At 45.3% G+C, this 11,145-nt stretch overlaps 1 protein-coding gene across 1 annotated transcript; it reads right to left on the reverse strand.

The window, feature by feature from the left end:
- Positions 1–7,355: 7,355 nt before the first annotated feature.
- Positions 7,356–10,096, reverse strand: LOC119334183 (wall-associated receptor kinase 2-like). Its single transcript, XM_037606793.1, has 4 exons — positions 9,385–10,096; positions 8,932–9,261; positions 8,662–8,820; positions 7,356–8,544 (listed from the first exon to the last, which is right to left on the reverse strand). The coding sequence occupies exons 1-4, from the start codon at positions 10,094–10,096 to the stop codon at positions 7,562–7,564; spliced, it is 2,184 nt and encodes a 727-aa protein (XP_037462690.1). The 3' UTR covers positions 7,356–7,561.
- Positions 10,097–11,145: the final 1,049 nt, after the last annotated feature.

Consider the following 11,145-nt stretch of genomic DNA (forward strand, 5'->3'; position numbering starts at 1 on the left):
CAAAATTCTGCAGCCGCCACTGGGTACTACTGCAAGGGTCGAACAAGCAGAACGAGAGTGCCAGATCGATAGAGAAGAACACCGCTACATGACCAGAAACTGGAGCCCTATGTTGCCATCATGGACATGGATCGGAAGGCTCTGAATTACGCCAGATGCATTCATCCCCTACAAACTATAATATTTCGGGGCAACCTTTTAATCATAATTTAATTTCATTAATATCTGTGTAAATGCAGATAACTCATCATGCTTATTTCTAGGAATGGAACTAAGCTTCATCAAATTCAAAAGCATGTATAATGCTGCGCACTACACAAAACAAACAAAAAGAATGAGAACAACCTGAGTATACTGTCATGAATGGTAGCAGTATGTTGCACAAGGTTGATCCGGTGAGAAGCATGATTTACTCAATAGTGTACCTCGTGATTTATTAGTGATATCTTTTAACAGAAAATTAGATTATTAGTGAACTCGCATTTTTTCTTCTGAGCAAGCTATGTTTTTATGGAATGGATAGTTAATAGTTGTCATCGTTGTTTCAGGTTTTTTCCAAGGGCTGAGATGTCTCTACTTAAAGGTGTTTCTTTTTGCATCAGCTTGGTTTTTTTTTTTGCGGGTGATGTATCACCTTGGTGATATACTTTTTTTGCGGGGAACCTTCGTGATATACTATTAAGGTAATAAAGGAGAAGAAGTTTATCAAAGAAGGTAATAATTAGTAAAAAAATCATGTGCACACAATTTAAGCTTTTCAACACTTTTATCTTATTCTAAACAATATTTTTTTCCAAGAATGTTATTTAAAAAAACACATTTATCACATTCTAAACAATATTTTTTCCAAAGAATATTCTTTATCATCGCACATACTAAAATTCATGTGCACACAATTTTAGCTTTTCAACACTATTCTCTCTTATTCTAAACAATATTTTTTTCCAAGAATATTATTTATCATCGGCACATACTATCTCATGTTTCTAAACATCAAATTATTTGTTAGAAATTCCCGCAACAACGTGCGGGGTATCATCTAGTTTGTACAACACATATGCACTGAGTGCTCATGTCACCATGCTATGCATGCATGGAAAACTAATGGCCCTGTGCCCCTATTCCCATTTTTTTAGAACATAGTACAGAGGCAAGCGCTCATTATATACGCGCATACACTCATCCCTATGAACACATACACATATGGAGACCTTGGAACCATGTTGGCACTGCGTTATTTGGTTAATAAGATGGCTGTATGCATTTTTCTGATGCAGAGGCCGAGGAATTCTCCCTTTTCGAAAAAAAATTGGACGCTCTCGACGGATCTCCTGCTCAAGTACGTCAATTGCCGATCTCGATCAGGCTAATTCTCGATCGATCGAGTCCGATCTGATCGAGGATTCTCTCCCCGGTCCAATTCAGCTTGGCTACGTATTGTGCAACATTAAATGCCAGGGAGGATTTGAGTTTGTGCGCACCCGGCCGGAGACGACTTACGTGCCGGCGTTCCTTATTCCTAGCTGGTTATCGGAAGGAAGCGAAGGCCTCCAACTCAAACGCACACGACTGTTGGTGCGATGGAGGCAACAAAGATTGCAACGATGCTCCCAGTTGATCTCCTCCTTGAGATCGTGGCACGCACCGACTTTGTTACCGTGGTCCGTTGTGCCGCTGTCTGTAAGCACCTCCGCCGTGACATCCTTAGTCCGCTGTTCATACGTCGCTTCAGCCAGCAAGCGGCCTCCACCATGCTCGCACACTGCCCCTATGACATGCAGCTCCTGACTCCGGTCCACCCGGCCACGTCTGCAGCCTTGCACTTCTGCCACGGCTACCTGACGCCTTGCATGTTACGTCACGCCGCCAACCTCTTTGGCCGGTACTATCCGGTGACGTCCCGTGGCGGCCTTGTTGTCCTTGGTTTTTACAAGAAATCTGAATCCGAGCGCTCCTCTGGCCTGTGCGTGTATGATCCCATGACAGGCCGTCACACCTTCCTCTCAAGACCGACAGGTGACCTGACTACCGGGATAACCGGCAGGCGTACGTCCTGCTCACCGCCGTAGACGGAACCGACAACTCCTTCAAGCTGCTCTTCATCAGTGTCTGCGAATGGGGCATCAAAGTACAGGCTACCACATCCTCCTCTGGTACCTGGGGGCCCATTACTTCTCATGTGAGTCACCCTGACTTTCCATGGATGCACACAATTGGGTACAACACCCCTGCTATCCTCCGTGGCGGTATCATCCACTGGCTAGTGCACAACAGGGACAAAATCCTCACATATGATGTGGGCACAGGGGCGCCGGGACGGGTGAAGCTCCCGCCCACCATTCACAATCAAAGCAAGCTCCACTTGGCAACATCACCAGACGGGAACCTGTTGAAACTGCTCGCCATAGAGGGGTTCAAGATATCGGTGTGGCGACAACTACCTGCGGTCACATCAAGCTGTGGTTGGTCGATGGAAAATATGATCGACATTGAGCACAAACTACGGTTGGTGTGCTCAGACATCCCCCACAGGAGTGGCGATGTAGTTGTTGATTTCGAGGGCTCCGGGAAGAGGAGCGGCGATGTGCTGCTGCTGCAGGTATACCGGAAATATGGATGTACTCCGCTCATAGTTCTTGATCTGCAGACGAAGGAGATGCATACACATAAGTGTGGCTTCTCATTTTGGGAGATCAACCTATCATCCCACCTAGAAACTATGAAAGTATTTTGTTAGCTAGCTAGCCAAGTAAGGAGAGTAGTATGCAAATAAACAGATGTTCACCTGACTAAAGCATTTTTTTGCGCCTAAGCGGTATGGAGTGTTATTTGTTACTGTTGGTAACCGAACTTACTGGTGCCCTAGCTCAACCAAAGGAAAATGTTTTGACTCCTAAAATATAAATATGTAACTTTTTGATATTTTATTTTATGTCATTGTTTTTTATGGATCTCCGATGCAATAGAGAAACAGGGATGACATGACAACAAATTCAGAAAAGCAACATTTTTTCACGGTAGCTATATCTGTTTTTTCAAATTGTCTTTCAAGATCACACCTCTATTGAGATACCGTAATTTATTATATATCTATTTGACATAACATTAAGTTTCTAAAGAATTTACTGGGGCATTAGAGCATATACAGCCGGACCCCCTACTTTTCCCCTAAACGTCCGAAACATTCGCCTGGTCAGTGCCCGGTCAAAAAATAGTGAACCAAACCGGACCCCACGCTTTATCCCTAAACGTCTGGACTGACCGGCACCCCTCAAATCGGGACGAAATATGAGCGCAATATGAGGGGTTGCAGGCATGCCCGAGCAAGGCTCCACGTCAGATGTAGCGAGCCGGCGACCCCACCTGCAGCGACTTGGCCAGAAGGCCGTGGCCATGATGGCGCCATCAAGCTCGCCGCTCGAGCTAGGTGCGCTGGGCACCGGAGCCTGCGTGCCGCGCCGCGACGGAGCTTGCCGGTGTCACCCTGGAACTCGCCCGAGCCTTGCTGGAGCCGGATCTCGCGCATCCGGCCAGGTTTTTCTTTTTTCCCTTCTGCGAGAGGCACGGCCATCCCCCTCGGAATCGGGAAAAAATGCGTTTTTTTTTCTTTCGCGAGAGGCATGGATTTGATTTCGTGAAAGGCACGGATTTGTGGTCGAGAAAACAATTAATCAATAGCATAGATGCGTGGAGGCTAGAAAAGACTAGTTGTGATCTGCATTGCTTCAGTTAGTTGTTGTAACTAGACGGCCGATGAATGTGCAAACAGAATGGCATTCTTGTTCCTAGTTTGCCCCGTATGTGTATGCAGATGGATCTATAATACAGAATTACTTCTTTTACATTTATCTAAATGCAGATGGATCTATAATGTTGATACAGATTTTTTTTAGATGTAATTGTTCTGTTGAACCATAAACAAAAATAAGCAACAAACGTGTTCTCATGCATAGCAGCTCACCTTGACAAGAGGCTAAGAAATCTGGCCCGGTCCGTCAAGGCCCAAATGCTGCCGTGCTGCAGGCGTTTAGTCCAATTAAATTTTAGTTACAACCGAAGAAATACCACCTCGATTCACCCCGTCCCCATGCGTACGTGCAAGCTGATCGCCTCCAATAGTCCTACCGCAGATTGACGCCTCCGCCGCCATATTGACGCACGGCGGTTAGCAATGATCCGCAGCCGCGGCGGTTCCCTGTCAGCGCCGCTCGAAGACGCCGACATGCTCGAGGAGATCCTCGTCCGTCTTCCACCCCAACCATCCAGCCTCCCGCGCGCTTCCGCTGTCTGCCACCGGTGGCGAGGCCTCCTCACTGACCCCAGATTCCTCCGCCGGTTCAACGAACACCACCGGGAGCCGCCCCTCCTCGGCGTCTTCTTCGATGACGGCCTTAAAATCGAGTTCGCTCCCGTCCTGCCCGCTCCCGACCGCATTCCTCCTCGGCGCCTCGGCATCAAGGGCCGACTGCTCGGGTGCCGCCATGGCCGGGTCCTCATCTTAAGATGGGAGCAAGCGGAGATTCTCGTGTGTGACCCTATAACCGGTGACCAGCAATGTGTGCCCATTCCGCCCGAATTCAACGGGGGCTACGTCAACGGGGCGGTGCTATGTGCTGCGAGCGACCAGAGCCACGTGCACGGTAGTTGCCACTCCACCCCCTTCAAGGTAGTATTGCTGCTTATGTGCGCCAAGGATAATCGACCGCTCGCCTCTGTTTATTCCTCTGAGTCTGACACATGGGGCGATGCCATCTCAACAGAGGTCTCATGTCCAGATTGTATAAGAGCTGGTGCTAGAACCCTTGTTGGTAAAGTCCTCTACTGGTCTTTTATGTATGCAAAGGAGGGCATAATTGGGTTTGATTTTGAAAGGCAAAGCCTTGATGTGCTCGAGGGGCCTCCCGGCATGAATAGTTCCGGCAATCACCAAATCATCCAGGCAGAGGATGGCGCAGTTGGTCTCGCCATGTTGTCTAACCATTACCATAACATTCAAGTGTGGCGGAGGAAGGTCAATTGTCATAGTGGTGCCAACTGGGTGTTGTCGAAGACCATTGAAATGCATAAAATTCTTGGGCTTGCTCCTCAGTTCGAAACACAGAAGGCATGCTTGAAATTTATGCGAGGATATGTTGAGGATATTGATGGGGTATTATTATATGTGAAAGGCAGTGTCTACATGGTTCAACTCAAGTCATTGCAATCTAGAAAGCTTTGTGAAGCCCATAATTGTATTACTTGCTGTCATCCTTTTCAAGAGTTTCGATGTGACAGGTGGTTATTCATCCCTGGTCCTTGTATTGTAGCAGTAACCAAATCTTTTTTTATTTTGTTCATGGAATACTGTTTATTATGCCATCATTCATTATAGATAGACAGACAAGCATTTAAGTCTCCACTCTTCATGGTAAGGGCATCTCCAATAGCTGTAAGATAGGTGTTGATAAATTTGCCATCTAGGACATAGTGATGATGTGGCATATAATAAATATGGAGAGAGAGCAAAGTTGTATGTAGAATAACCAACAACCTTTGCACAAGCTCCAAGGTAAAATAAAGAGCAATCACATTTATTTTCTCATCATCTATTGGATAGCTTAGATACAACCTATTGTAGTAGTTGTATGATGGCTTCTTGGTTGATGACATGGACATTTTACCAACAAGATTAACATACAATCTATTGGAGATGCCCTAAGTTTGCCAGGTTGACAAGCTTATAGCTCCTCTGTTTCGTGTGTGTTATCATTCAATGTAGTTATTTTCATCCTTGAGAGATAAAAAATCAAATACCAAATAAGTAATAGTGGAAAAATCAAATGATAGATGGTTCACTCAATCGACATGTTTGGATCCTCGAAGCTAGTTATATTCTTTGATTCGGTACTTTTAGTTATACTATTCGGAAATCATTTAATCCCTTGGTGAATGTGTTTTACTTGGAAAGGAACTAAGTCAATCTATAAGTGTATTAACGACGTACCGGTATTGCCTATTGATTTGCTAGCTCTAATGTAATTATTACTTTGGATGTTCCTTCATCCAATGCTATGAGTAATCCAGACATTCAAGTTAGCTGCTAAAGACTACTATATTTGATGAGAAATCTAAACCTGATACGCTTAAACCCAGTTCAACAGTATGCATGCATAGCTATATACATTATCCCGGTATCTCATCCTGTTTAAAATTGAATAAAATGCGTGCAGGTGCGAGGGAGACCAGCTAGCCGGCCATATTGGCTGATCTTTATCCTGCTGCTCAGCTTGGCTAGCACTGAACGGGGCCCTGCATGGCGCAATGTTAATGATTCGGTCCTGCACCATTTCGTCTCAACAAAAGGGTAAAATCCATATTCTTATATATCAGGCAAAGACGAGTATTGTGTATTTTTTTTACTATTGACAATCAGCTTTTGTGGTTGAGAGAACAATCGGTAGTGTAGCTCCATGGAGACTACAGACTATGTTTGATATTTTTTCGTGTTGTATGCTTACGAATCCGTAATCATAATGGCAGTGAGTGAGCACTGACGGGTGTTTTGGCAAGTGCTCACCTGCAGATTGGCTACGGGTGTTGTAGCAGCTTGTTAGATACATGTTAATTCGATCTAGTCCCTTTTCGAAAAAAAATCGATCTAGTCAGTTTTCTCTGTTATTATAGTGGTGAAGTGCTCACCTGCAGATTGACTACTGTCCCCAGCACTTGCTGATTAGCAGATTACCTAAACCTGGAGGTTACAATGATGGGAATCAGGTAGGCCTGAGTTATGCGGGCACTACATGGGGTAGCTGAAGGCCAACATTGACATCTGGAGCTACGGTCTGCTGCTCTTGGAGCTCATCACGGGGCGCCGGCACATCCACAGGAGGCAAATTTTAGCATGGTCCCTCTTACCTCCCCTTTTCACATGAAAGGTAAGAGTAAATAATAAAACTGAAGGTAAATTTTAGCATGGTCCCTCTTACCTCCCCTTTTCACATGAAAGGTAAGAGTAAATAATAAAACTGAATCCTAGTTGAACCAACAGTGGTATGTATAGCGAGCAGTATGCGAATTGGTGTGTCGAGTGATGTATTACATCCAAAAGATAGTAATAGAGAGTGTGCTGTTTCAGATGTAAGTGGAGATGATACATATGCCCTAATCCAAACAAATTGCTTACTCTGTTTTTCCTTCTTCCTCTGTTTCTGTTTTCATTCTCCACCTGCACTTGTGGCGAACTCCTCTTACCCCTCCACCTTTTGCAACTGCCAATGGCCGCCTCCCTCTACACCCAGGATTTAGTGGGACAAGTTCAACATGCATATTGTTCGTACTAAAATGTATAACAACATATTATAGCAAACATTTTGGGAACGAAAGCCACAATGGTCCGACTTTATAATAAAGCCCTAAAACAGGTCTGAGTGCAAACAGAGAGCAAGGATACAACTGCTGGGATTACCAACTTAACAAAGGTACGGCTGGGGGGGAACCAGCAAAAACATCCCCAAAAACAGATGGACAAGCATGCAAGGAAGTCAATGGTCTCGCAGCAAACATACACTCATGTCTATAACTACTTACGTGATCTCTTCAACATGAGAAGGCGCTCTGCAACATCTGTCATTGCTGGTCTTTCATCCACATCAAGATTAAGGCATTCCACGGCAACCCTTGCAAGGCTACCAAGAAGCTCCAAATCTCCTGGTTCTACAAGTTCCTTGTCAAACAGCTCGATTGGCATCTCATCTTTTTTGTGAGCCTCAACAAAATTCCTCACTAAGCTGTTATGGTCGGAATAAGTGGCCTTCCTCCTGCTAACAAGTTCCAAGAGTAGTACTCCAAAACTGTAGACATCACTCTTTTCCGTCAGTAATCCAGTTTGTAGATACACTGGATCCATGTAAGTCCTATCACCAATGACAGATGTGGTGTGTTCTTTATCCCTTGCAATCATCCTTGATATACCAAAGTCAGATATTTTTGGTACATAATCATCATCCAAGAGTATATTTGCTGGTTTCACATCACCATGCAGAATTCTTTTGCCGGTTTTTGAATGCATGTAGGCTAGACCTTCCGCTGATTCTGCGGCAATATTTAAACGCACATCAAGATCAAGAGGCACCTTGTTGTTGCTGTGAAGAGTGTAATCAAGGCTACCTTTGGAGAGGAACTCATAGACTAGCATTGGGATGTCAACTTCTAGGCAACAACCTATGAGCCTGACAATGTTCTTGTGGATGACTTGAGACTGAATAATGACTTCGTTTGCAAATTGCTCGTTATGTGCCACACTGTCGGTAACAGGCTTCTTTACTGCAACTAGTTGGTTATCAAGATAACCCTTGTAAACTTCACCAAAGCAGCCTTTTCCTATAAAATTGGCACACTTCAAAATTGGCTTGAGCTCCTCCCTTGTGTAAATCTTTATATTGTTTGCCTTTTCTAGTGCAGGTCCTCCATTTTTCATATAAAGTTGTCTCATCTTCCTCTTTTGTCTACGAAGAAGGAGAATGAACGCGACAAGTGCTATGACAAAAAGGCCTCCTATTGCAGCTACATAAAGAAATTCCGTTACATATCTCATAAACTGACAATCGAAAATAGTACTCGAGAGAATAACTCGAAGGAATACAGGAGTTCGGACCATCGGCTGCTGAATAAGTAACTTACCTACGCCCAGCTTCGCTGGCAGGGGAAACATTTCCGTGCAATGGTCAAGTTTGGCGTTGCCCTTTGTTCCGGCAGGGCAAGCACATTTGTATCCTCCTTCCGTGTTGTGGCATTTCCCGTGGCAAGGATACAAATCTGGATTCTTACACTCATCAATGTCTACAAACAAATTCACCAGACATGCATATACGTACAGTTAATATAAAGCCACATGTTACGTAGATACGGCTGAAGAGAAAAGAGATGGATATATGAGTCAAATGTATGTACCTCGGCAGCCATTTGGAATGTATGGGTTGCCTTGGTACCCTTGCGAGCACCTGCACGTGTACCCCGTGGCCGCGTAGCCATCGGCCATCAGGTCCAAGGGTACTTGGACGCACATGGTGTTGTCACCGGCGCACGCGTATCCCTTGGGGGCCGGTTGGCCAGGCCGTGGACACGAATGGTTGGCGATGACAAAGTCTACAACAACGGGCACCCCTCTGGCCTTGTTCTTCCGCATGAAAACATCACCGTGGAGGTCCAGCGATGTGAATTTGTACCAGGACTTGTCCACAAACATGCCATAGACGCAGTCATCTTTGTAGTTTGTAATGCCTAGTGACGAACGTCTGTTGATGGTCACTGTGTAAAATTAAGTGAAATTTGAAATGTCAAAATCCAAAAGAATTCCCTAAATATGCGAGATTTTCAGAATTTTGCATATTTCAGTGAGGTCACAAATAAAAGAACCTTGGTTGCTGGTGTCTTGCGGCGGAATGGGGACCTGGCAGCAACCCCGCCCCAAGCATTTCCCGTTGACAGCGTCGTCGAAGGTAACGACTGCTTCGCAAGGGGGCCCCATTAACTGACTTGCGCTCGTGTGCTTCCCGATGGCCATCAACACGGTGCTTTCCTCCGTCATGAAGAAGGGTGACAAGGACGGGAAGGATATTCTAATCTCCCCCCTATACGAGTAATGCGTCTCGTTCAATTTGCAGTCGTAGCAGAACGGAGCGTGCACCTGCAGTTTCGCATCCGCGACGGACACGCCGGTGAGCTCGACCGGCGAGAAGGACATGTTTCCAGGCATAGTATAGTCCTCTATGTCGTTCAAGCTGTAGATGCTATCCTTGGTCATGATCAGCGGCTTTCTGGAGTTGAGCTGCGAAACTAGGCAGTCGATCGAGGCCTCCAAGGAGTCCTCGTTGCAATTAGGAGGGTCATAAGGAAAGAAGGCGCGGGGCGGATGGAAGGTGTCGTTGCAGATAATTTGGAAGCCTGGCAGGAAGCAGCCATCCTTGGTGCCAAAGGGGTAAGGGATGCTCACGTCCCCGCACCTGTCGGGACACCCCGGCAGTGTCACCGGCTCCGCCTTGCTAAGCTTTTGCCGGCCGGCCGCAGCTATGAGCAGCAGTCTCACTGCCAACAGATAGTAGTAGTGGGTCGTCATGCTTTCTCTTGCTCTTCCTATTAGCTACCTGCACAACAAACGGAATCGTGCAAAAGCTTCGATTAGCACTCAAGTTCATCTACACGGAGCCGAGGACAATCATGCACATTGCATACTCACTCAAGTCCTAAAGAATCGCCATATCAGAAAATGGCCACAACAAAAAAGGAAAGCAAAATATCATCAGAAAACAGAAAAAAACAGATCTAGCCCGTCCCATACCTCCAGCGATGCACGCCGCGGTGGCAGCGGCTGACCCTCGGATGGCTACGGACGACCTCCCTCACAGCGTCTCTCTCACGGCTGACGTTACCGGGGATGGCAACGGACGGCCACTCCCCCCTCCCGCTCTCTCTGTCCTACGATGGTGTGTGTGTGTGTGAGACTATAGGAGGCACGAAGAAAAGAACCAAGCTGGGTGGCTCACTCCACTGACGGACTACTCACTGTTCACTGCAATCGCTAGCAGCCAACGAAAGATTCTCGTGTAAGTGGAGGTTGTCTGCTTCTCAGACTATTCATAGCGAGAGAAATATAAACATATCTAGGCAAATAAAATAGATGATTTATAAATAATTAACGAGGATACAGAGGCATGTCGTACTCCTTCCATTCCCTTACACAGGGACGCTGTCAAAAATATATTTGGCATCTATACAAGGCCATCAACAATAATTATGGTAAAAATTAATGATGTTTTCTCATACTAGCAACTTATTTAATACTTGTATAAATGTAGTCGTAATGACACTTAGCTACTTTCTTCTCATTTCTTCCTTGCAGGCATGTGACGTACTAATTATACTGATTAACGAAAAGAAAAAATCGGCTTGCAAAGCAGTCATCAAATTTTACCATCGTACCTGTAATCTGAGTAACACCACACATATCAAGACAAGCTGAGTCTACAACCTAATAAATAAAGTGTTGCATGACCGATACATATGTTATTCCTTATCATATAAGTGTTAACATACTCCCTTCATTTCTAAATATAAGTTTAAAAAAAAAATTAATATAAACTACATACGAAGCAAAATAAGTGAATC

This window comes from Triticum dicoccoides, chromosome 7A, assembly GCF_002162155.2.
Source record: "Triticum dicoccoides isolate Atlit2015 ecotype Zavitan chromosome 7A, WEW_v2.0, whole genome shotgun sequence".
Lineage (NCBI taxonomy): Eukaryota > Viridiplantae > Streptophyta > Magnoliopsida > Poales > Poaceae > Triticum > Triticum dicoccoides.

Coding starts and splice junctions, on each gene's coding strand:
- LOC119334183 (XM_037606793.1), bottom strand. CDS start 10,096: ATGACGACCCACTACTACTATCTGTTGGCAGTGAGACTGCTGCTCATA. Junction 9,262..9,384: donor CAACCAAGGTTCTTTTATTT/GTGACCTCACTG, acceptor GTTCGTCACTAG/GCATTACAAACTACAAAGAT. Junction 8,821..8,931: donor CATTCCAAATGGCTGCCGAG/GTACATACATTT, acceptor ATTTGTTTGTAG/ACATTGATGAGTGTAAGAAT.